Here is a 27,604-nt window from a genome sequence, read left to right on the forward strand (position 1 = left end):
TACTTACAACAGCTTCACATTGCTTTTAGCAATTACTTTTTGTGAAATTTTGTTAATTTTTGAGAGGAATCCTGTTCTGTATAGCTTTGTATTTTTCCACTTGACTGTTTTGGGATTTTTAGATAAAATCTGTCTCCTCCAAATCTTCCTGCTGTCTTTCCTGTTTTGTTTTGTTTTGTTTTTGGTACATTTTAGCGCAGGTCATAGATTTGGCCAGAGAACAGAGGGATTCTCTGATATTTGGATTAAAACTCAATGTTAGGAAGGCACTGTGAACCTGGATTTGGGAACGTAGTCTTCACAAATGTCACCAACATTCTTCTCCAGATGTAATACTGGGTCTAACAGGTATTCCTTACTGTTCTTACAGAATTAGACCTTTGTATTCATTTTCCTCTCCTGGCTGTAGTTTTTATCAGTGCCTTCAAGACATAAATCTCTTTCCACTTTTTCTGATAGATTAAGGCTTTTGTGTAATAAAGGAGATAGAGAAGTTTGTGTAGTTCCTTCAGTGTCTGATGTTCCTCTGCACCAGCCAACACTATATATTTTTCAATATATGCTGTAATCTTTATTTTGAGTAACTGATGGAATTCCTGAAGAAAAAGCCTGTAAGAATCTGTGAAATCAAATATCTTTATGATTCCCAGAGACTTCATAGTTTAATGTTAGCCAACCTTGGCCCGTAGAAGTTTAGCCAAAATTCCTAGTTGGATATTCTTATCAACTTACATGGCTTTTGGTGTCATCAGAACCAGCTAAGCAAATACTTGATTTCTCGCCCTCCCTGCAGGCACATTTCTCTCTCCAGATTTTGGTAAATGGCTTAATTTGCAGTCTTAGTTTTCTGATGAGTTAAGTAAAAATCATTAATATGTACTTTGTTCAGGTTACACTCTGTTGTGCAACACTCATTTCTGATCTCTGATCTTAAACCAGATCACTAATACTGCAAACAACTCTAACTACATACATTCTGCAATGTAAATAAAACGTGGCCATTATCTTAAAAACAATGCACTATCAAAACCCAACCAAGAGGGAATAGACAACCTAAACAGTCCTGTAACCATTAAAAACCACTGAATTTTCAGTGAAAAATCTCTCAAACACAAAATTTCTCTGGTGTAGATGGTTTTATGTATAGTTTAGAATACCTGTTAAGAGAAGATAAAAGCCAATTCTGTACAATTTCTCCAACAAAAATGAGGAGGAGTGAACACTTTACAACTAACTCTGTGAGGACAATATTGTCCTGATACTAAAACTCTATTCAGACAGTATAAAACAAACAAACCCATTAACCATATGAATATAGATGTAAAAATTCTGCATACAATACTGGCAAAAATAATTGAGTAATTTATTTAAAAGATTGCACACCATGATTAAGCATTGTTTATCTAGCAATGGAGGTCTGGTTCAATATCTGAAAATATACCAAAATAATCTACCATATTACTGGGTTAGAGAAGAAAAGGTACACAATCTTCTCAATACAGAAATATAGGACAAAATTCAATTCAAAATTCATTTATTATATAAGGTCTTGGTGATGTTGGCAACTTGTAATGATAAAAAACAATCCTATAAAAGCAGATATTGCTCTCTGGTTTACCCCATTCGACAAACAGCTGCATCTTCTGCTGTGCAGTGCCAGCCGTCATCAAGAGACATGATGGTCAAGGTCAGAGTGAATGGATTTGGCAATATTGGGTGCCTGGTCACCAGGGCTGCTTTTAACTCTGGAAAAGTGGATAGTGTGGCCATCAATGACCCCTTCATTGACCTCAGCTACCTGGTCTACATGTTCCAGTATGATTCCACCCATGGCAAATTCCACAACACAACCAAGGCAGAGAACAGGAAACTTGTCATCGATGCAAATTCCATCTCCCATCTTCCAGGAACAAGATCCTGCCAATGTCAAATGAGGTGATGCTGGTGCTGAGTATGTTGTAATCTTCACCACCATAGAAAAGGCTAGCACTCAATTGCAGGGTGGGGCCAAGAAGGTCATCATCTCTGCTTCTTCTGCTGATGCCATTTTCATGATGAATGTGAACCATGAGAAATATGACAACTCCCTCAAAATTCTCAGCAATGCTTCCTGGACCACCAGCTGTTTGGTTCCTCTGGCCAAGGTCATCTATGACAACTTTGATATTGTGGAGAGACTCTGACCACCATCCATGCCATCACTGCCACCAAGAAGACCATGGATTGCCCCTCTGGGAAGCTGTGGAGTGACAGCCATGGAGCTGCCCAGAATATCATCCCTGCTTCCACTGACATTGCCAAGTCTGTAGGCAAGGTCATCTCTGAGCTGAATGGGAGGCTCACTGGCATGGCCTTCCATGTCCCCACCCACAACATGTCTCTCATGGATCTGACCTTGAAGGGCTCCTTCAAGGTTTTCCTGGGCTACAATGAGGGCCATATTGTCTCCTTCAACTTTAACAGTGACACTCACTCTTCTACCTTGGATGTTGGAGCTGACATTGCCCTCAAATACCATTTTGTTAAACTCATTTTCTGGTATGACAATGAATTTTGCTACTGCAACTGGCTGATGGACCTTATGGTCCACATGGCCTCCAAGGAGTAAGAGCCTGCTGGCCTATCAGCCCCAGTGACAGCAAAAAGAAAGAGAGGCCCTCAGTTGCCAGGGAGTCTCTGCCCCAACTTATCCCCCAAAACACTGAGACTCTCCCAACCTCCACAGTTTTCACCCCAGACTCTCAGAAGAAGTAGAGGGGACTGGGGAGCCCTCCTTGTCATGTATCATCAATAAACTATACTGTACTCAGCCAAAAAATTTAAAACACATATAGAAAATATAATACATAATGAAGAAAAACAGAGTACTTTTATGTTAAGATTTGGTATAAGGTAAGGATGTGCACTCTCTCCAACATTATTTAATGCTGTTGGATTTCTAGACAGAATAATAAAGCAATAAAAGGCATACAGATGAGAAAAGGAAACATAAGAATGCCTTTATGTGCAGATGACATAGTTATCTGCTTAGAAACTCATGAAAATACCTGCTGGAACTAAGTGAAATCAACAAAATTACAGAATACATTATCAAGATAAAAAATCAACCATTTCTACATATTAGCAATGAATATGTGGAAACTATAGGGAAAGTGTATGACATTTTCAATCACTGAAAGAATAAAATGGTATCTTAGTTTAGGCTGTTACAACAAATTACTGTAGACTAGTGGCTTAAAAAACATATATTTATTTCTCACAGTTCTGGATACTGGAAGTTCAAAATCAGGATGTGAGTATGTTCAGATTTTTTGGTGAACGTCCTCTTCCTGGTACCTAGAGGACTTCTTCTTGCTGTATGGTGGAAAGACAACTAGCTAGCTCTCAGTCCTTTCTTATAAGGGCACTAATCCCATTTGTGAGGGCTCTAGCCTCCTGACCTAAATACCTTCCAAAGCCACCACGTCCAAATGTAATTACATTGTGAGTGTTTCAACATATGAATTTGTGGGATGGGAACACAGACACTGCAGATACATATATAGCAAAACATGTACAGGTTTTATATATTGAAAAGTATAAAATGCTGATGTAATAAATCAAAGAAGACATCAATAAATGAAGAGACATACTATAGATTGGAAGACTCAGCATAATAAATATTCCATTTTTCTCCAAATGAGTGTATAGGTTTAACATAATTCCTCCAAAATCTTAACAATAATTTTTATAGCTACATATAAACTTGGTCTAAAAGGTATATGGAAAGTCCAAGAAACTTGGATCAAAGAGGAAATATAGAAATTTTTTGAAATTTCTATAGGTAAAATGGAATTTCAGTATCTTAGAAATACAGCTCCTATAAAATTACCATTATAGTGTTGTGATGATAAAATAAATTGATGATATATAGCTGACTGACTTGACACAATCAAGAATTATTACATCATACCAAATGGAACATACAGTCTATACTCTGAGAGTACAGAATTATTTCTGATATTGTGCATTTTGTTCTTTTATGTGTACCCATGTATTTAATAGCACCAAATATGCTATTTGCCCAAATTTCTGTGTAGACTGTGAATTCTCAAATATTTCTTATATTTTTCTGTGAATGAATTAAAGATTTCCAGTGCACCATGGTTGTTGTTGTTACCATAATCTTTAGGAGGACAGTGTGTGAAGTATTTTCCAATATGAACTGGTAATGTAGGTTTGTCATGAGATGAAGACGTCAGGATGGTGTCTTTATTTTCACTTTTTCATTCAGTATTAGTAGAGAGTACCTAAGCTCTTATATTACTCCAGCAAGCTCACTGGAACTCTTAAACCTGGAGTATGTTTTCAAATGAAATTTTCTGATTTGTAATTAATTTTTATATTTAATTCCTTATGAATTTTTTATGTGTTCCCTTTCTATATATGTTACTCTTGGTGCTTAACAAATTCAATACATACTAACATTTGATAAATCCTGTTTTTTTCCTTTCAGGAAATAACTCTTTCAAAACTATTACCCCAATACCTAGAAATGCACATTATAGTGGAAAAAGCTTTGGTAAGTCAGACTTTTCCTTTCTTTCTTCCCTCTCTCATTCCTTTTATCTTTTTTTTCTTTCCTTGAACTCAAATATTTTTTTCTTAACTTAAAAAACATAATGTAATTTTTAAACTATTTCCAAGTAAAGATATTTTATTTTAGTTGTTAGTTACGACTAAAAACCCAAACTAGCCTAGAATGCCTTACATTATCCTCCCAGCCCCCAAGCTCAACATAGCTCAAGTCTCTCTTTGACTTCACTTTCTAGCAGCCCTGAGTTTCCCTTAATCTGCTCTAATCTCTCTAGTCACATCACTTTTTAAAGCATGCCAGATAATTACCATACCAATTTACTTAATGTTTTCTAACTTTATTGAGAAATAATTAACAAATATAATAGTGTAAATATAAAGTGTTAAATGTGATGATTTGATAACCATTGTGGATTGATTGCCAAGACAGATAATTAACACATCTGTTACTTACATAGTTAACTTTGGTTTTGCAAATAGGAATTGCAAATTTTTCTTATTTTTTTATGACTAATATTCCATTTTGTGTGTGTGTCTTCCTGTGTGTGTGTACATACAATAATCATTTTTCTATCCATTCATCTATTGATGGACATTTAGGTAATTTCTATATTTAATCTGTTATGAATAATGCTACATTGAACATGAGAATGCAGATATCGCTGAGATATTGATTTTGTTTCCTCAGTATATATGCCGTGAAATGAAATTGCTGGATAAAATTGTAATTTTATTTATTTATCTTTATTTTTTATTTTTGGTAGTTTTATTTTTAACTGTTAAGGAGCCATCATACCGCTTTCCATAATGGCTGTACCAATTTACATTCTCACCAACAGTGTAGAAGGATTTGCAATCTCTTGACTTTTGGATAATAGATATTCCAACAGGTGTATGGTGCTATCTCATTGTGGTTTTGATTTGCATTACCTTGATAAATGTTGAGCACCTTTTCATGTACCTGTTGATCATTTGTATGTTTTTTAAAAATACCTATTTGGTAGACATAATTTCCTTTGAATATCTACCTAGGAGTGAAATCCTTTTGTCATAGTGTTAGTATCTGTTATTTTAGGAGATATTATTATTATTGTTATTTCAAAAAATACAATAATTTGTTCTCCCATCAACAATGTATGAAAGATCCAAGTATTCCATATCCACACAAAAAATGCTATTAATATTCTCTTTAAATTTTAACTATTCTGGTATATGTGTAATGAGATCATATTGTGGTTTTTATTAGTATTTACCTGATGATTAAAGAGTTGAAAAACATTTGATACTGTTCCTAACTATTTGGATACTCTCTTTAAGAGAATATACATGTGTTTTCCATTTTGTTTATTTATTTATTTGAAAAAGAGAGGGAGTATATGAGCAGAGGAAGAAGCAGAGAGAGAGACTCTTGAAATAGATTCCCTTTTGAATGTGGAGCCCAACGTGGGTCTCTATCTCACAACCCATGAGATCATGACCTGAGCCAAAACCAATAGCTGGACACTTAACCAGCTGAGTGACCCAGGCACTCCTCATTTTAACATTTTTATTAATGTTTTGTGGGATTTTATATATTTTGAGTATGAATCTTTTGTCAGGTGGTATATCGGAGATATCTTCTTCCAGGTTGAGGCTTGTTTTTTTACTCTTGTAATGGTGTCTTTTAATGGGCATATTTCTTAATTTTTATGACTTTAAGTTCAGTATATGATTTTTATCATTATCTTTTCCATTTAAGAAATATTTTCTTGGGGTGCCTGGGTGGCTCAGTGGGTTAAAGCCTCTGCTTTCTGCTCAGGCCATGATCCCAGAGTCCTGGGATCAAGCCCTTCATCAGGCTCTCTGCTCAGCAGGGAGTCTGCTTCCTCCTCTCTCTCTCTGCCTGCCTTTCTGCCTACTTGTGATCTGTCTGTCAAATAAATAAATGTTTAAAAATCTTTTAAAAAAAGAAATATTTTCTTACTCCAAGGACATAAATATTTTTACCTTTTTTTGGAATTTATTTTTATTTACCTTTTCACATACAGCTTTATGGTCATCTCTAATTGACAAAATGTGTGGTGTGAAGTAGGGGTTAAAGTCTATCTTTTCCATATTCATTTGCCCCAACACTATTTCTAGAAAGACCTGTATTATCTCATCCAATTGTGTTGGCAATTTTTAAAAAGTTAAGCAATGGTTACATGTGGCCTATTTCTCAAATCCCTGTCTTCTTTCCCCCCATTGGCTAATTTATATATTGTTGAATCAATACTTCACTGTATTGATTACTAGAGCTTTATTACCATTTAATCTATTTGTTTAAATCCTCTTATTATTCTTCACCATTGTTTTGACTATTCTGGGTCTTTTTCCTTTAAACATATTTTAGAATTATTCTAAATTTACACACATACACACACATACAAACACAGAATACAACCAAGATTTTGATTTGGGAATTGCATTGAATGCTTATATCTCTTTGGAGAGAATTGTCATCTTAACAGTATTGAGTCTTCCAATCTAATACACACAAATCTTTACATTTTTTTGTTATTGTTAATACCTTTCACCAGTATTCTCTCATTGTCTGGAATACCCTTTTTATTTTTATTGTTATGCATTTGATGGTCTATAATAATTATTCTACATTAACATTTCAATTTTTCTTGCTAGCTTATGGAAATACCATTGATATGTATGTATTCACCTTATATTCTGTGATCATACTTAATTGTTAATTCTTTTGAATTTTTTTAGTTTCTTATATGAACAATAATACTTTTTTAAAAATTATTTTTATTAACATATAACGTATTATTTGTCCCAGGGGTACAAGTCTGTGAATCATCAGGCTTACACATTTCACAGCACTCATCATAGCCCACACCCTCCCCAATTTCCATAACTTAACCACCCTATTCATACCCCCCAACCCAGCAACCCTCAGTTTTGTTTTATGCGATTAAGAGTTATTTAGGGTTTGTCTCCCTCCCAATCTCATTTTGTTTCATTTTTTCCTTCCCTACCCCCCACAACCCACTGCCCTGCCTCTCAAATTTCTCATATCAGAGAGATTGTATGATAATTGTCTTTCTCTGATTGACTTATTTTACTCAGCATAATATCTTCTAGTTCCATCCAGGTTGCAAATAGCAAGATTTCATTTTTTTTAAGATTTTATTTATTTACTTGACAGAGACAGAGAGATCACAAGTAGGCAGAGAGGCAGGCAGAGATAGAGGAGGAAGCAGGCTCCCTGCTGAGCAGAGAGCCCAATACGGGGCTCGATCCCAGGACCCTGAGATCATGATCTGAGCCGAAGGCAGAGGCTTTAACCCACTGAGCCACCCAGGTGCCCCAAGATTTCATTTTTTGATGGCTGCATAGTATTCCATTATATATATATGTACCACTTCTTCTTTATCCATTCATCTGTTGATGGACATCAAGGTTCTTTCCATAGTTTAGCTAGTGGACATTGCTGCTATAAACACTTAGGTGTGTGTGCCCCTTATGATCACTACATTTGAACATTGATGCTTTTAATTTCTCTTTTCTGATCTTAGATTTCCTTTTCTAGTTTTTGGGTTTTATTTTTATTTATTTATTTATTTATTTGCTTCTTTACTTGTACTTCCTTTTCTTGCTTTATTGTCTTAGCTTGGCTTTCTAATACATAATATATATGAATGTATTGTGTATATTCCTAACTCCTCCTCCACCTTATAGAGTAGCTATTTTATATACTGCTTAATCAGATTGTACTCATCTTTACAAATCATGGATTTTTAAAAACTTGATATTCTGTTTAGGATTTTAGGGTTCATGCTTAGGAAATAATAATATGTAATATCCTTCTTATAATGTTTTATTTCATTATATTAAGCTTATGCAAACCTCATAAAATGAGTTATAATATTTTATTAAGAATTTATACATTATAAGTTTGATCTCTTCCATATGTATTTGGAAACGTTCACATCTGAAGCCAAAGAGATCTTCAGCTTTCTTAAGGGAATATTTTTAAGTACTGATTTAATTGCTTTGGTGTGTATAAGGCAGTTTAGATTTCTTTATTTTGTTTCACTTTCTGTAAGTTAGGTTTTTAAAGAATTTTTTTATCATTTAAGTTTTCTTTTTATCTTTAAAAAATTGGTAATGTAGTAGTGATATCACCATTTCTATTGCTCACCATTGCTATCAGTGATTTCTTATTGTTCTTAAGTTTTTTAATGAAATCATCAAATATAAAAATTAACATTCCTACAAAACTACTTACTAGTATATATAGATTTTGTTTGAATTTTGATAGTTACCCCATAAATGTTGTTTTTCTTGCCCATCCTCCAATCTAGGATCCTACACTCCATTGAGTTGTAATGTCTTTATTCTCTTCTGATATGTTACGGTATTATGGTCTTTCTGTGTGTTTCCTATACCTTGAAATCTTTCTTGTCTTTCCTGATACCTTTCTTGTATTGGAGAATACTATCCAGTTACCTTGCTGAACATACCTCAATATTTAAACAGAAAATCAAAAAGGAAACAATGGCTTTGAATGACCACACTGAACCAGGTGGACTTAGCAGATATCTTCAGAACAATTCATCCTCAAACAGCAGAGTACACATTCTTCTTCAGGGCACATGGAACATTCTCTAAAATAGATCATATACTGGGTCACAAATCAGGTTTCAAGTGGTACAAAACATCGAGATCATACAATGCATATTTTCAGACCATAGTGCTATAAAACTACTAGTCAACTACAAGAAAAAATTGGGGAAGACTACAAATAGATGGAGGTTAAAGAACATCCTACTGAAGAATGAGTGGGTTAACCAGGAAATTAAAGAAGAAATTAAGAAATACAATACAATACAATACAATAAAGAAGAAATACATGGAAGCAAATGGAAATGAAAACACAACAGTCTGAAACTTTTAGGATACAGCAAAAGCAGTCAAAAGAGGGAGAAATGTAGCAATACAGGCTTTCCTTAAAAAACAAGAACAGTCTCAAATATATCATCGAACCTACACCTAAAGGAACATGAAAAGAATAACAAATAAATCCAAAGTCAGCTGAAGGAGGGTAATAATAAAGATTAGAGCAGATATCAATGATATGTAAACAAACAAACAAACAAAAGTCCAGAATGGATCAGTAATCTAGGAGCTGGTTCTTGAAATAATTAATAAAATTGATAAACCTCTAGTCAGGTTTATAAAAAAGAAAATAGAAAGGAAGGACCCAAATAAATAAAATCATGAATAAAAGAGAAGACATCACAACCAACAACAAAGAAATACAATCATAAGAGAATATTGTGAAAAATATTCCAAAAATTGCATAATTGGAAAGAAATAGGTTAGTTACTATAAATATATAAATTACCAAAATTGAAACAGGATGAAAAGAAAATTTGAACAGTTGCATAACCAGCAAAAAAATTGAAACAGTAATCAAAAATCTCCCAACAGGGGGCGCCTGGTGGCTCAGTGGTTAAACTTCTGCCTTCGGCTCAGGTCATGATCTCAGGGTCCTGGGATCAAGGCCCGCATTGGGCTCTCGGCGGGGAGCCTGCTTCCCCTCTCTCTCTGCCTACTTGTGATCTCTCCGTCTCTCGTCTCTCTCTGTCAAATAAATAAATAAAACTGTTTATATATTAAAAAAATCTCCCAACAGGGTCCAGGGCCTGATGGCCTCCCAGCAGAATTCTGCCAAACATTTAGAGAAACAATAATACCTATTCTTCAGAAACTGTTTCAAAAGTGGATGTAAGGAAAACTTCCAAATTCACCCTATAATACCAGCATTTCCTTGATCCCCAAATCAGACAAAGACCTGCAACAAAAAGAATTACAGACCAATATCCCTGATGAACATAGATGCCAAAATTCTCCTCAAGATATTAGCTAATAGGATCCAACAGTACATTAAAAGGATTATTCACCATGACCAAATGGGATTTAATCCTGGGCTCCAAGCATGATTCAATACCCAGAAAACAATCAATGTGATACATCACATTAATTAAAGAAAGGACAAGAACCATATGAGTCTCTCAATAGATGCAAAAAAAGCATTTCACAAAATACAATATCTTTTTTGATAAAAACTCTCTGCAGTGTTGTTATAGAGAAAACACACCTCAATATCACAAAAAGAACGAATGATGAGCTAATATCATGCCCAATGGGGAAAAACTGAGAGCTTTTCCTCTATGTTCAGAACCAAGACAGGGATGTCCACTGTCACCTTTGTTTTTTAACATAACACTGGAACTATGTTCCAGTTGCCTCAGCAACCAGACAACAGAAGGGCATAAAATCTATCCAAATTAAAAGCAAATCAATGAAACTAGGAGCTGGTTCTTTGAAAGAAATAATAAAATTGATAAACCCCTGGCCCGATTTATCAAGAAGAAAAGAAAAAAGAACCAAATAAATCAAATCATGAATGAAAGAGGAGAGATCACAACTAGCACCAAAGAAATACAAACTATTATAAGAACATACTATAAGCAACTCTACGCCAACAAATTTGACAATCTGGAAGAAATGGATGCATTCCTAGAAACAAATAAACTACCACAACTGAACCAGGAAGAAATAGAAAGCCTGATCAGACCCATAACCAGTAAGGGGATTGAAACAGTCATTAAAAATCTCCAAGCAAACAAAAGCCCAGGGCCAGACGACTTCCCAGGGGAATTCTACCAAACATTTAAAGAAGAACTAATTCCTATTCTCCTGAAACTGTTCAAAAAATAGAAATGGAAGGAAAACTTCCAAACTCATTTTATGGGGCCAGCATCACCTTGATCCCAAAACCAGACAAGGATCCCATCAAAAAAGAGAGCTCTAGACCAATATCCTTGATGAACACAGATGCGAAAATTCTCAACAAAATACTAGCCAATAGGATTCAACAGTACATTAAAAGGATTATACACCACGACCAATTGGGATATATTCCAGGGCTGCAAGGTTGGTTCAACATCCGCAAATCAGTCAATGTGATAAAACACATCAATAAAAGAAAGAACAAGAACCATATGATACTCTCAATAGATGCTGAAAAAGCATTTGACAAAGTACAGCATCCCTTCCTAATCAAAACTTTTCAAAGTGTAGGGATAGAGGGCACATACCTCAATATCATCAAAGCCATCTATGAAAAACCCACCACAAATATCATTCTCAATGGAGAAAAACTGAAAGCTTTTCCTCTAAGGTCAGGAACATGGCAGTGATGTCCATTATCACCACTGCTATTCAACATAGTACTAGAAGTCCTAGCCTCAGCAATCAGACAACAAAAGGAAATTAAAGGCATCCAAATCGGCAAAGAAGAAGTCAAATTATCACTCTTCGCAGATGATATGATACTCTATGTGGAAAACCCAAAAGACTCCACTCCAAAACTGCTAGAACTTGTACAGGAATTCAGTAAAGTGTCAGGATATAAAATCAATGCACAGAAATCAGTTGCATTTCTCTACACCAACAGCAAGACAGAAGAAAGAGAAATTAAAGAGTCAATCCCATTTACAATTGCACCCCAAACCATAAGATACCTAGGAATAAACCTAACCAAAGAGGCACAGAATTTATACTCAGAAAACTATAAAGTACTCATGAAAGAAATTGAGGAAGACACAAAGAAATGGAAAAATGTTCCATGCTCCTGGATTGGAAGAATAAATATTGTGAAAATGTCTATGCTACCTAAAGCAATCTACACATTTAATGCAATTCTTATCAAACTACCATCCATCTTTTTCAAAGAAATGGAACAAATAATCTTAAAATTTATATGGAACCAGAAAAGACCTCGAATAGCCAAAGGGATATTGAAAAAGAAAGCCAAAGTTGGTGGCATCACAATTCCGGATCCGGATATCAAGCTCTATTACAAAGCTGTCATCATCAAGACAGCATGGTACTGGCACAAAAACAGACACATAGATCAATGGAACAGAATAGAGAGCCCAGAAATAGCCCCTCAACTCTATGGTCAACTAATCTTCGACAAAGCAGGGAAGAATGTCCAATGGAATAAAAGACAGCCCCTTCAATAAATGGTGCTGGGAAAATTGGACAGCCACATGCAGAAAAATGAAATTGGATCATTTCCTTACACCACACACAAAAATAGACTCAAAATGGATGAAGAACCTCAATATGCGAAAGGAATCCATCAAAATCCTTGAGGAGAACACAGGCAGCAACCTCTTTGACCTCAGCCACAGCAAAATCTTCCTAGGAACATCGCCAAAGGCAAGGGAAGCAAGGGCAAAAATGAACTATTGCGATTTCATCAAGATCAAAAGCTTTTGCACAGCAAAGGAAACAGTTAACAAAATCAAAAGACAACTGACAGAATGGGAGAAGATATTTGCAAACGACATATCAGATAAAGGACTAGTGTCCAAAATCTATAAAGAAATTAGCAAACTCAACACCCAAAGAACAAATAATCCAATCAAGAAATGGGCAGAGAACATGAACAGACATTTATGCAAAGAAGACATTCAGATGGCCAACAGACACATGAAAAAGTGCTGCATATCACTCGGCATCAGGGAAATACAAATCAAAACCACAATGCGATATCACCTCACACCAGTCAGAATGGCTAAAATCAACAAGTCAGAAAATGACAGATGCTGGCGAGGATGCAGAGAAAGGAGAACCCTCCTACACTGTTGGTGGGAATGCAAGCTGGTGCAACCACTCTGGAAAACAGCATGGAGGTTCCTCAAAATGTTGAAAATAGAACTGCCCTATGACCCAGCAATTTCACTACTGGGTATTTACCCTAAAGATACAAACGTAGTGATCCAAAGGGGCACGTGCATCCGAATGTTTATAGCAGCAATGTGCACAATAGCCAAACTATGGAAAGAACCTAGATGTCCATCAACAGATGAATGGATCAAGAAGATGTGGTATATATACACAATGGAATACTATGCAGCCATCAAAAGAAATGAAATCTTGCCATTTGCGACAATATGGATGGAACTAGAGCGTATCATGCTTAGCGAAATAAGTCAAGCAGAGAAAGACAACTATCATATGATGTCCCTGATATGCGGAAGTAGTGATGCAACATGGGGGCTTAAGTGGGTAGGAGAAGAATCAATGAAACAAGATGGGATTGGGAGGGAGACAAACCATAAGTGACTCTTAATTTCACAAAACAAACCGAGGGCTGCTGGGGGGAGGGGTGTTGGGAGATGGGGGGTGGGCTTATGGACATTAGGGAGGGTTTGTGCTTTGGTGAGAGCTGTGAAGTGTGTAAACCTGGTGATTCACAGACCAGTAATCCTGGGGATAAAAATATATGTTTATAAAACATAAAAAATTAAAAAAAAACTGCAAAAAAAATCTATCCAAATCATCAAGGAAGAAATCACATTTCCACTCTTTGTAGATGACATGATACTCTGTAGACTCCACCAAAAGCGTCTACCAAAAGAGAGGACTCCACCAAAAATTTGCTGGAACTGATACACAAATTCAGTAAAGTTACTGACTACAAAATTAACACACAGAAATATGTTGCATTTCTGTACACTAATAATGAAGCTACAGAAAGAGAAATCACGGAATCAATTCCATTTACAATAGCACCAAAAATCATAAAATAGCTTTGAATAAATGTAACTTTATTTACAGAGATAACTGTTCTAGGAAAAAACAGAGAACTATTAAAAACAGAGAACTATTTATTTACAGAGAAAAGATCTGTGCTCTGAAAACTATAGAACACTTATGAAAGATAGTGAAGAGGAATGGGAAAACACTCCATGCTCATGGATTGGAAAAACAAATATTGTTAAAACTTCTATACTACCCAAAGCTATCTATACATTTATTACAATCAGCATCACAACACCACCAGATCAAATAATCCTAAAATATGGGTGGAACCACAAAAGACCCTGAATTGACAAAACAAACTTCAAAAAGAAAAGCAGAGCTGTAGGCATCACAATTCCTCATTTCAAAGTATAATAACAAAGCTCTAGTCATCAAGACAGTATGGTACTGGCACAGAAACAGACACATAGATGAATGGAACAGAATAGAAAACCCAGAAATGTATCCTCAATGCTATAGTGAACTAATCATAAACAAATCAGTAAAGAATATCCTATCAAAAAAAGATGGTCTCTTCAACAAATCATGTTGGGCAAACTGGATAGCAAAACTCAAAAGAATGAGACTGGACCACTTTCTATACCATCCATAAAAATAAATTCAGAATTTGTGAAAGACCCAAATGTGAGACAGGAAACCATCAAAATCATAGAGGGGCACACAGGCAACAACCTCTTTGACATTGGCTGTAGCAACTTTTTACTGGATACATCTCTGGAGGCAAGGGAAACAAAAGCAAAAATTAACCATTTGGACTTCACCAAGATAAAAAACCTTCTGTGTAGTGAAAGAAACATTAAACAAAACTTAAAGGCAACCTATGGAATGGAAGAAGATATTTTCAAGTAACATATCTGATAAAGAGTTAGTATCCAAAATATGTAAAAATGTATCAAACTCAACAACCAAAAAACAAATAATCCTGTTAAGAAATGGTCAGGAGATATTAATAGACATCTTCCCAAAGAAGATCTGCAGATGGCTAACAAACAGATAAAAAGATGCTAAATATCACTCATCACCAGAGAAATAGAAATCAAAATCATGATATCATCTTACACCTGTCAGAATGCCTAAAATTAACAACACAGGAAACAACAGGTATTGGTGAGGAAGTGGAGAAAAGGCAAAACTCTCACACCATTGGTGGCAAACTGTAAGAGACTATTAACTTATAGAGAACAAACTCAATGTTGATGGGTGGGGGGATGGGCTATATTGGGGTTAGGTATTAAGAAGGAAACTTAACTGTGATGAGCACTTACTGCTATATATAATTGATGAATCACTAAATTCTACTCTTGAAACAAATATTACAGAGTATGTTAACCAACTAGAATTTAAACCAAAACTTGAAACTTACAGAAGATAAAAAAAAAATTAAAAATATTGGCATACTGTCTTGCATGGAACACTGGGTTTTAAATGCAAACAATGAATCATGGAACACTACATCAAAAACTAATGACTAACATAACATAAAAATATATTGGCAAAAATGTTTTAATAGTCAATTTTTAGCCTTTCATTATCTGGTAGGATGTGTATTTTGTCCTCATTTATGCTTGATATTGGTAATTTATATCATCTCTCAATTTTCTTGATAGTACTTATAAGGGTATCAATTATACTCATCTTTTCAAAGAATCTTTATTTTTATTACTTTATTTCTATGTTTATTTCCTAATTTATTGCTTCCTTTTAAAAAATTTTTTTTCAGTGATCCAAAATTCATTGTTTATGTGCCATACCTAGTGCTCCATGTAATATGTGCCCTCCATAATACCCACCACCAGGCTCACCCCACCTCCAACCCCTCCTTCCAAAACCCTTTTTGTTTCTCAGAGTCCACAGTCTCTCATGGCTCTCTCTCCCTCCGATTTCCCCCAACTCAATTCTCTCCATCTCCAAATGTCTTCTGTGTTATTCATTATGCTCCACAAGTAAGTGCAACCATTATGAGAATTGACTCTCTCTGCTTGACTTATTTCACTCAGCAAAATCTTTTCCAGTTCCATCCATGTTGATACAAAAGTTGGATATTCAACCTTTCTGCCGGAAGCATAATACTCCATTGTATACTTGGACCATATCTTCTTTATTCATTTGTCTATTGAAGGGCATCTTGGCTCTTTCCACAGTTTGGTGACTGTGACCATTGCTGCTATGAACATTAGGGTAGAGATGGCCCTTCTTTTAACTATATCTGTATCTTTGGTGGTAAATACCCAGTAGTGCAATTTCAGGGTCATAGGGAAGCTCTATTTTTAATTTCTTAAAGAATCTCCACACTGTTTTCCAAAGTGGCTGCACCAACTTGCATCCCCCCCACAACAGTGTAAGAGGATTCTCCTTCATCCACATCTTCTCCAACATGCTGTTTACTGTCTTGTTAATTTTGGCCATTCTAACTGATGTAAGGTGATATCTCAAAGTGGTTTTCATTTGAATCTCCCTGATGGCTAATGATGATGAACATATTTCCATGTGTTAGCCATTTGTATGTCTTCATTGGAGAAGTGTCTGTTCATGTTTTCTGCCCATTTTTTTTGACATGATTATCTGTTCTGTGTTTTGAGTTTGAGGAATTCTTTATAGATCTTGGATATCAGCCCTTTGTCTGTAGTTTCACTTGTGAATATTTTCTCCCATTCTCTGGGTTGCCTCTTTGTTTTGTTGACTGTTTCCTTTGCTGTGCATAAGCTTTTGATCTTGACAAAGTCCCAAAAGTTCATTTTTGCTTTTGTTTCCTTTGCCTTTGGAAACATATCTTGAAAGAAGTTACTGTAGCTAATGTCAAAGAAGTTACTGCCTATATTCTCCTCTAGGACTCTGATGGATTCATGCCTCATGTTGAGGTCTTTTATCCATTTTGAGTTTATATTTGTATAAGAGAATGGTTAAATTTCATTCTTCTATTCATAGCTGTCCAATTTTCCCAGTACCATTTATTGAAGAGACTATCTTTTTTTTCCCACTGGATATGTTTTCCTGCTTTGTCAGACATTAGTTGACCATAGAGTTGTGGGTCCATATCTGGGCTCTCAACTCTATTCCACTGGTCTATGTGTCTGTTTTGTGCCAGTACCATGCTGTCTTGGTGATCACAGCTTTGTAATGAAGCTTGAAATCCAGCAATGTGATGCTCCCAGCTTTTTCTTTTTCAACACTTCCTTAGCAATTTAGGGTCTTTCCTGGTTCCATGCAAATTTTGGGATTGTTCCAGCACTTTGAAAAATGCTGGTGGAATTTTGATCAGGATGGCATTGGAAGTATAGATTGCTTCTGGGCAGTATAGACATTTTAAGTGTTTATTCTTCTGATCCATGAGCATGGAATGCTTTTCTGTCTTTTTATGTCTTCTTCAATTTCTTTCATGAATGTTCCATAGTTACTTGAGTACAGATCCTTTACCTTTTTGGCTAGGTTGTTCCCAGATGTTATGGTTCTTGGTGCTGTAGTAAATGGAATCGATTCTCTCATTTCCCTTTCTGTATTTTCAATCTTCATATGTAAAAAAGCAACTGACTTCTGTACATTGATTTTGTACCCTGCCACATTACTGAATTACTGAATGAATTCTAGTAGTTTGGGGGTGGAGTCTTTTGGGCTCTCCATATTAAGTATCGTCATCTGTAAAAAGAGAGAGTTTGACTTCTTCTTTGCCAATCTGAATACACTTTAGTTCTCTTTGTTGTCTAATTGCTGTTGCTAGGACTTCTAATACTATGTTGAACAACAGTGGTGAGAGTGGGCTTCCTTGTGTTCCTGATCTCAGAAGGAAGGCTGTCAGCTTTTTCCCATTGAGGATGATATTCGATGTCGTTTTTTCATAGATAGATTTTATGAAGTTGAGGAATGTTCCCTCTACCCCTATACTTTGAAGCATTTTAATCAGGAACAGATGCTGGATTTTGTCAGATGCTTTTTCTGCATCAATTGAGAGGACCATCTGGTTCTTCTCTCTTCTCTTATTGATTTGTTCTATCACAAATTGTTCTATCACAAATTGATTGATTTGCAAATGTTGAACCATCCTTGCATCCTATGGATAAATCCCACCTGGTCATGGTGTATAATCTTTTTAATGTACAGTTGGATCTTATTAGCTAGGGTCTTGTTGAGAATCTTTGCATACATATTCATCAGGAATATTTGTCTAAAATTCTCCTTTTTGGTGGGGTCTTTGCCTGGTTTGGGGATCAGGGTAATGCTGACTTCATAGAAAGAGTACGAAAGTTTTCCTTCTGTTTCAATGTTTTGAAATAGCTTCAGGAGAATAGGATTATTTCTTCTTTGAATGTTTGGTAGATTTCCCCAGGGAATCCATCAGGTCCTGAGCTCTTGTATTTTGGGAGGTTTTTGATCACTGCTTCAATCTTGTTACTAGATATTGGTCTATTCAGGTTGTCAATTTCTTCCTGATTCAGTTTTGGAGGTTTGTAGGTTTTCAGGAATGCATCTCTTTCATCTAGGTTGCTTAACTTATTGGCATATAACTGTTGATAATAATTTCTGATGATTGTTTCTATTTCCTTGGTGCTGTGATCTCTCCCTTTTCATTCATAATTTTGTTAATTTGGGTATTCTCTCCTTTTTTTGGATTAGTTTGGTCAGTGGTTTTTCAAACTTATTGATTCTTTCAAAAAAAAAAAAAAACCAGCTTCTCATTTCGTTGATATGTTCTACTGTATCCCTCGTTTCTATCTCATTCATCTCTGCTCTAATCTTGATTAGATTCTTGTGTGGGGGTTGGCTTAGTTTGTTGTATCTCCAGTTCTTTGAGGTCTATAGAGAGCTGCTGTATTCAGAATTTTTCCATTTTTTTGAGAGAGTCTTGAATGGCTATATATTTCCCCCTTAGTACTGCCTTTGCTGTATCCCATAGGTTTGGGGCTGATATGTTTTAATTCTCATTGGTTTTTATGAATTTTTTAAGTTCTTCTTTGATTTCCTGATTGACCCAAACATTCTTGAGTAGGACAGTCTTTAGCTTCCAAGTGTTTGTGTTCTGTCCAAACTTTGTCTTGTGATTGAGTTCCAGTTTCAAAGCATTGCAGTCTAAGAATAATCAGGGAATAATATCAATCTTTTGGTATCAGTTGAGTCCTTTTTGTGACCTAGTATGTGGTCTATTCTGGAGAAAGTTCCATGTGTGCTTGAGAAAAATGAGTATTCTGTTGTTTTAGGGTGGAATGTTCTGTATATATCTATGAGGCCCATCTGGTCCAATGTGTCATTCAGTGCTCTTGTTTCTTTATTGATTTCATGCTTGGATGATCTATTACTGAGAGTGGTGTGTTAAGATCCCCTAAAAGTAATGTATTCATATTGATATGACTCTTTTTCTTGGTTAAGTCTTATGTAGTTGGTTGCTCTTATATTGGGGCCATAAATATTTACAAACTGATAGAGGAAAAGGATCAGGAGGAGGCCTGGAACAAACAGCTTAGAAGCCATGAAAACAGAATCCTGGAAATTAAATGATGACATGAAATGTTCCAATATCAGAATTACTTGGATCCCTGAGGGTGAGGAGAAAGAAAGAAGACTAGAGGATATAGTTGAACAAATTCTCCATGAAAATTTTCCCAATCTGGGGAACAGAACAAGCATTCGTGTCCTAGAGGTAGAAAGAACACCCCCATGATGAATGAATCTAGAAAGAGTTCAAGGCACTTGATTGAAGACTGTCAAATCATAATTTTAGACAAGAACTTTTGAGAGCAACTCTGAGGAAGAGATTTCTTACATACAGAGGAAGGTCCATCAGAATAATGTCAGACCTGCCCACAGAAACATGGAAAGCCAGAAAGGGCTGGCAAGACATGTTCAGGGCACTAAATGAGAAGAACATGCAGTTAAGAATACTTTATCCAGCAAGGCTGACATTCAAAATGGATACAGAGATAAAGAGCTTCCAAGACTGGCAAGGTTTAAAAGAGTATACGACCACCAAGCCAGCACTACAAGAAATATTAAGGGGGGTTCTATAAGAAAGAGAAAAAAAAAAGAATATAATTGGACAGAAATTTACAGAGACCATCTATAGAAACAAGAACTTCACAGTCAACATGATGTCAATAAAAACGTATTTTTCAATAATCACTCTCAACGTGAATGACCTAAATACTTCCATAAAATGGCACAGGGTTACAGATTGGATTAAACGACAGGACCTGTCCATATGTTGTCTACAAGAGACCCATTTTGAACTTAAGGATACATCCAGACTGAAAGTGAAGGGATATAGAAGCATCTTTCATGCCAATAGGCCTCAAAAGAAAGCTGGAGTAGTGATTCTCATATCAGATAAATTAGATTTTAAACTAAAGACTGTAGTCAGACATAAAGTCTGTCCACTACCTCATTCCTAAAGAGTCTATCCACCAGGAAGATCTAACAATTTATTGCTTTCTCATCTTTTCTTTGTTATTTCATCCCTTTTAGTTTCTTTCATTTGAAGATCACTGATTTTATGCATTTTTTAAAAATTTTATAGTATATACACTATTAAAATATACAATGAGTAACTGTCTAGTACAAGGGCTTTTGTTTGTTTTTAGCAACTGAAGTTTTGATAAGTCTGATTTTTATCATCATTTCAGTTTTTCTAAATCATTTTCTAATTTGTGTGTGTGTGTCTGTGTATGTGACCCTTGGGTAATTTAGAATTGTACTGGTTAGATTAAAAATATTTGGGGATTTTCAAGTTATATTTTAGTTGCTCGTATCTAGGGTTTTTTTTTTCCATATTGGTAAAAAAGCATAATCTGAATGACGTAAAATTTTGGAAATCTATTGTGACTTCCCTTGTGGCCCAGTATATGGTCAATTTTGTAAATGGTCCACACGCATTTGGAAAGGATTTATTACATTCTGCCCTTGTTAGATGCAGTACTCTTTGTATATTAATGAGTCAAATATTTTAACTGCATTGTTCAGATCTTCTATATTTATTACATTTCCTCTCATTGTATCAGTTGTTAAAAGAATTATCTTAATATCTGGAACTAGGATTGTGGGTTTCTTAAATTTTCCTTTTAATCGTGTCCATTTTGTTTTCCATATTTTGGTGATGTGTATTTTTTCCTACTATTTAAGCATTGTTATGTCTTCCCTATAGAGAATTTTTAACTTGTGAAATAAACCTTTGAAGCTAGTGATATCTTCCAAAGAGTCTTGACATTTAGTATATGAAATTATACTTCTACTCTGATGATCTTGAATATTCTCAGATTGTAATAAGTAAGGATTATTCTATTTGTGTGTTTTATGGGGATATCTTTCATGTATATAACAACTGTCTAATGGACTGTTTCTTTGACTATAAGGAAAACATTTTGACTAGAATATATTTCTTATTCATCCAATGGAAATATATAATTAATTTTCCATTACTTCTATTATCAACAATTATAACAAGTAATTCATTTCCTTAACTATCATAATTTTGAGGAAACTATACAGATTTCTAAGATTTGCTAGGATTCTTTTTTTCATTTAAAAAAATTAGAACTTTTGCAAAAGTATTAATCATTTTCCAAAATATGACTCGAAAGAACATGTGTTAATTAAGTTCCCAAATAAGAATTTATGTCCTCTCACCTGGGTGGCTCAGTTGGTTAAGTATCTGCCTTTGGCTCAGGTCATGATTCCAGGATCGTTGGGATCCATGATCCCAATGCAGGGCTCCTTGCTCAATGGGGAGCGTGCTTCTCCTTCTGCCTGCAGCTCCCCTTGCTTGTATTCTTTCTCTTTCACTCTCTCTGACAAATAAATAAAATCTTAAGAAAAAAGATCTTAAGTCCTCTCAAGAATTTTCTAGTTTCAAAGGACTTTTTTTCTCCTTGCTTTTACATAATTTCAACTTATTTATCAAAACTTTTAAATTCTTATGCCACATAATTTTTAATATTTTATAATTGGGATTTCTGGGTTTTGTTCTGTAGAAATATTTAAGCATTTTGACTTTTAAATATTTATTTATTTATTTGATTTTTTTTTTTTAACCAACCATGTGACAAGAGGTTTTGTGATTCCCTCTGTGTCATAAAAAATGACTGCTATTTTCTCTGTGTCTGGCTGAAAAAAAAAAAAAAAATCCCATTATACTAAGGAGGAATCTATGAAGAAGTTATTTTAGGACTTTTTGATTTCAATTGTTTCTGTTTGAGAGTGTCTATTTTTTTAAACTATTTTAATTTTTTATTTTTTATAAACATATATTTTTATCCCCAGGGGTACAGGTCTGTGAATCACCAGGTTTACACACTTCACAGCACTCACCAAAGCATATACCCTCCCCAATGTCCATAATCCCACCCCCTTCTTCCAAACCCCCTCCCCCCAGCAACCCTCAGTTTGTTTTGTGAGATTAAGAGTCACTTATGGTTTGTCTCCCTCCCAATCCCATCTTGTTTCATTGATTCTTCTCCTACCCACTTAAGCCCCCATGTTACATCACCACTTCCTCATATCAGGGAGATCATATGATAGTTGTCTTTCTCTGCTTGACTTATTTCGCTAAGCATGATACGCTCTAGTTCCATCCATGTTGTCGCAAATGGCAAGATTTCATTTCTTTTGATGGCTGCATAGTATTCCATTGTGTATATATACCACATCTTCTTGATCCATTCATCTGTTGATGGACATCTAGGTTCTTTCCATAGTTTGGCTATTGTGGACATTGCTGCTATAAACATTCACTATTGCACTATTGGGTATTTACCCTAAAGATACAAACGTAGTGATCCAAAGGGGCACATGCACCCGAGAGTGTCTTTAAAGCATCGACAATTGAAAACCTATTTCAGAAACCTATGATTTTTATTGTTTCTTTTATTATAAATATTATTATCTTCATATTAATATGTTTTATATTGTCTGACAAATGCTGTGGTTTACCTACCTGGTGTAAGCAAGATATACACACCATAAAAAATTGCTATCACTCACTCACATTTTTTTAAAATCACTTAAAATATTTTTCAGTATGATTATATGGGATCAGAAGTGATGGCTGTAACACAGAAAATTATCCAAATTATTGGTCTTGTCAACACTGTAAGTCTTAAGTTTTTTACATTTATAATTTTATGAAAAATCACTGAAACTTATTTCTATCATGACAAATTAATGACTTAAAAATCTTCAGTTATTAATATCCAGAATAATAAACTGAACTTATTCTTTATTTTTATGTAATTTTGAACTAATGACTAATGTTATTTGAACAAGTATGCCATAAATCTTATTTTAGATGTTTACCCAGTTCAAACTGACTGTGATGCTGTCCTCCTTGGAATTGTGGTCAGATAAAAACAAAATTTCTACCAACGGGGATGCTGGTGATTTATTACAAAGACTTTTCATATGGAAACAGGACTATCTTATCCTACGGCCCCATGACATAACATTCTTACTTATGTAAGCACAATGTTCTACATTAAAAAAGAGATATCAAATAATTTCAATAATTTGATAATTTAATACATTTATTGTGTTCTTCAATTTCTGTAGGCCCCTCTGAAAATTTTAAATTAACATAGCTGTTGCCATGAGTGCAATTGTATAGTTGAGAATATGCTAAAAATAAAAACAACATAAATAAATTATATAAAAATATATTTTAGAATATAATTTATGTAAGATTTGCCTTTTATAAACTTTCATGATGTTAACTATACTATAGAATACATATAAGCTTTAGCTTTTTAATAATGTCAAAATTGTCACCATTCAGTTACTCTGACCTATAATATGTTAATAATTTTTTGTCTACTCTTTGACTAAAGAAGATATTTTTGGTAATAATTTAAGAAAATGCTTACATTTTAGATAGGCAAGACTTCTTATTACACAAGTTAAAAACTCCTTTGTTTAACTTTTAGTAACCAAAAGAATGCATGTAGTACAAAGAAAACCGAGGAAAATTCAAGATAGTAAAATTTTATCAAGTCTAGGAATTCGGTGAGGAGAGAAAATTGGATTTAAAATGAATTTTAGGAGTGCCTGGGTGGCTCAGTTGGTTACGTGTCCAACTTAGGATTCAGCTCTTGTCATGATCTCAGGGCTCTGATACGGAGGCCCCACAATGCACTCAGAGATGACTCTGCTTGAGATTCCCTTCTTCTCCCTCTCCCTCAGCTCCTCTCCACCCTCAAATAAATAAATAAATAAATATTTAACTAAAAAAATAAATTATAGTTTTTAATGATTTGACCCATTTTGTAAATATATTAGATAATATCCAGATCAAAAATTGGTTTGTTTGAAAAATCATTTTAAATATATAGGAGATTTAATTTAAAAGTAAGCTAGTAAATTGTTCTGAATAAGTATGGCAATAAAAAAGGCTATACTATAATGATGTAGTTACAGGAAACGTCCTGCATATTTGGGAGCAACATTTCCTGGCACAATATGCAATAAAAGCTATGATGCAGATATTGCTATGGTATGTAATTTTTATCCTTCTTTACTATTTTTATTTATATTTTATATTTATATTTTTATAATATATATTTGTTATTTATATTTAATTATTATATATATTTATATTTTATATTATTATATATTATATAATTATAATTATATATATTACATATATATTATATATATTATTTTCTATATTTTATTTTATATTCTTTTACATAGCTAAATAGTATAAAATAAAAGTAGTGAATATTAACCTGACATTTTCCTCTATATGTGTGTTTATTATTTTGTTGGGACAGAATTATTTTAATCTCAGAAAGTTTATTTAATTATAAGTTATAACATAAATCAAAAGTGTAACATACATTAATATACTTATTCACCAAGTAGGCAAAATGACTAACGTTTATATCAGATTTTCTAAGCCATAGAAAAAAGAGCATGTCTACTTTAAAGAACAAAAATCATGAATTTGTGCTTCCATTTTATGTGTACTTTATGCAGTTGTTACAAATGTATGTATCCATTAACCATCATTGTTCTGCATTGTCCTTATTTATGCATCATTTCAGTACTATTTTGAACAGCTTTTAAAAAGATGCATATATGTTGAATCCTATAGCTCCACTTTTTTGTTTAGAATTTATATGTTACCAAGAAATACACATTCACTTATCATAAATATAAGTGGTTTTACAGGACTATTACTGAAAAACAAACAAACAAACAAACAAACTGAATCCCCCCTTGCATAAACTACACTCCTTGAATTATTTTTCTTAATTTTTAAAATTGTTCTTCCTGGCTTATACTTTCACTTTCATTTCCTTATAAATAAAAGTTTTACTGGAGTATATCATATATAGAGAACATGGAAAAGATCATAGATATATAGGAGAATAAATTTTGACTAAGTCAATATGTAGACATGAACCTCACAGAGACCAAGAAATAGAATATTTCAGCATTTCAGAAGACCACTGTGAATCATATATCTTGTTCCACTGACTATCCATACCAAAGAAAACCACTTTCCTGACACTTCACATCCTTGGTTAGTTTGGCCTCTTTTTGAACGTTATGTAACTTAAATAATGCAGTGTGTATTCTTATGTCTGCCATTTATTTGTTCAAAATTATGTCTGTGAAAATTATCCTGTTTATATGTGTAGGAATAGTTTATTCATTTTTTACTCCATATTTCTAAATAATATCCCCATGAAATTTCTTGCATTTTCAAATTTAGACATCTGTTGACTTCTTATCATTGAAATCAGAATTTAAGACCCTAATAGTTCATCATACTTACATGCCACTTCTTCCATTCTTCCTCTATAATCATATAAATTATTAGAATTTTGTTTTATTCTCTGATGGGCCAAATAATGAACTAAACTTAAATTGTCTTCATTGCATAACTTTTGTCTCTTCCCAAATTTGTAATTGTTATCATATTGCTTTTGCCCAATTTTTCTAATAAAATTAAAAATTTTCTCTACTTCTCTACATGTTTCAAAAAAATCCTCTTTTTAACCCTAGGGACGTATATTTATTCCCCAATCTCTATTAGACTTTTTGCATAGGTGTTTACAAATTTTCTATTGTGTCTTTTTTGGGACATGTGTATTCTTTTTTTCATGACTGGCTTACTCATTTTGGGAGTCTATATGCCTCTATAATTTACTTAAAAAATAGATGTGTATTAAATTGTTTGAGAGTGACATGATTGAAAATATATTTAATTATTTCAAAGATTGCTTGGTTAATTTTACTTTTAAAATAATTGTACTTTGGAATTTTAAAGGTCTTTTCTTTTGTCTTTTATCATTTCTTTAGGAATATAATGCTATTCTTATTCTCATTCATTTGTGTGTGTTTTATTTGTTTTCTCTATGGAAACATTTAAATCTTTTGATCCTTACATGGTGTTGTTTTTCATCATCCAGTATGGCAGTTGTACTGAAGACCTTTCAATCTGGATACTATTTATTTCTGATCTGAGAAATTTTACTATATTACATTTAATCATTTGCTTCCCTTTTCTCTCTGGAGCTTTGTTAATTAAAGCATGTTGACTCATCATCTAATTTATTTTATCTTATTTAATTTTTCTTTTATTTCTACATCTTCTAATATTTCTTTATATTTTCACTTTGGAGCAATCACCTAAATGTTCTTATATCCACTTCACACTAATCCTCTTCTCTGGTCTATCGCACAAGGAAATATATACATTCCCTGGGCATCTTTGCTTTGATGCTTTTGAGTATATTCAGCAAATATGGATGATTGGATGGTGGCAGTGAAATATTTTATTATCTCTACATACTGACCCTGCTTAGAACAATGTATTAAAACTATTGCTTCCTATTCCTGTGAAACTGCTCTCCCTTCTGTTATGTAGCTCTTGCTGAATAGCACAATCTAAATTTTTTAATTCATTCATCCTGTTCTGGTGTTGTTAGCAACATTCTGCTTTTCTAATCTTAGAGTTGCCTCTCACTTCTCTGGTGTAAAGATCCTGTAATAATTTCATTTGAATTGGATGCCTTATGATGACACCTATTCACTTTAAGCTCTACCTTAAGGATTAGAAAACATTATAAAGAAAGAGGTAGTAAATGTTTTAGGCTTTGTAGACCATGTGAACTACTATGTCACAGATACTCTATGGTACTAAACTCTGCCATTGTAATGCAAAATCCAATATAGAAAAATATAAATTTATGAGCATGGTGATTTTACAATAAAAACTTATTCATGAATACTGAAATTTAAACCTCATATAATTTCATATGTCACAAAATATTTTTTGTTTGTTTTTTTCAACTATTAAAAAATACAGAACAATCCTTATTTGCAGACTATACAGGTCATACACCAGATTGGGTCTGTGGACCATAGATTACCCTGTCCTACTTTAATC

At 34.0% G+C, this 27,604-nt stretch overlaps 1 protein-coding gene and 1 pseudogene across 1 annotated transcript in view; both read left to right on the top strand.

Moving 5' to 3' along the window:
• The window catches only part of LOC131820570 (disintegrin and metalloproteinase domain-containing protein 18-like), a 213,905-nt gene that overhangs the window by 30,588 nt on the left and 155,713 nt on the right, over window positions 1-27,604 (top strand). Inside the window, exons 7-10 of the mRNA XM_059156250.1 lie at window positions 4,496-4,561; window positions 23,233-23,304; window positions 23,501-23,667; window positions 24,616-24,697. Of these exons, the coding sequence (XP_059012233.1) occupies window positions 4,496-4,561; window positions 23,233-23,304; window positions 23,501-23,667; window positions 24,616-24,697 (387 nt within the window). The remainder of the gene's footprint in view (window positions 1-4,495; window positions 4,562-23,232; window positions 23,305-23,500; window positions 23,668-24,615; window positions 24,698-27,604) is intronic.
• Window positions 1,679-2,608, top strand: LOC131820572 (glyceraldehyde-3-phosphate dehydrogenase-like; annotated as a pseudogene).

Source organism: Mustela lutreola, chromosome 18, assembly GCF_030435805.1.
Source record: "Mustela lutreola isolate mMusLut2 chromosome 18, mMusLut2.pri, whole genome shotgun sequence".
Lineage (NCBI taxonomy): Eukaryota > Metazoa > Chordata > Mammalia > Carnivora > Mustelidae > Mustela > Mustela lutreola.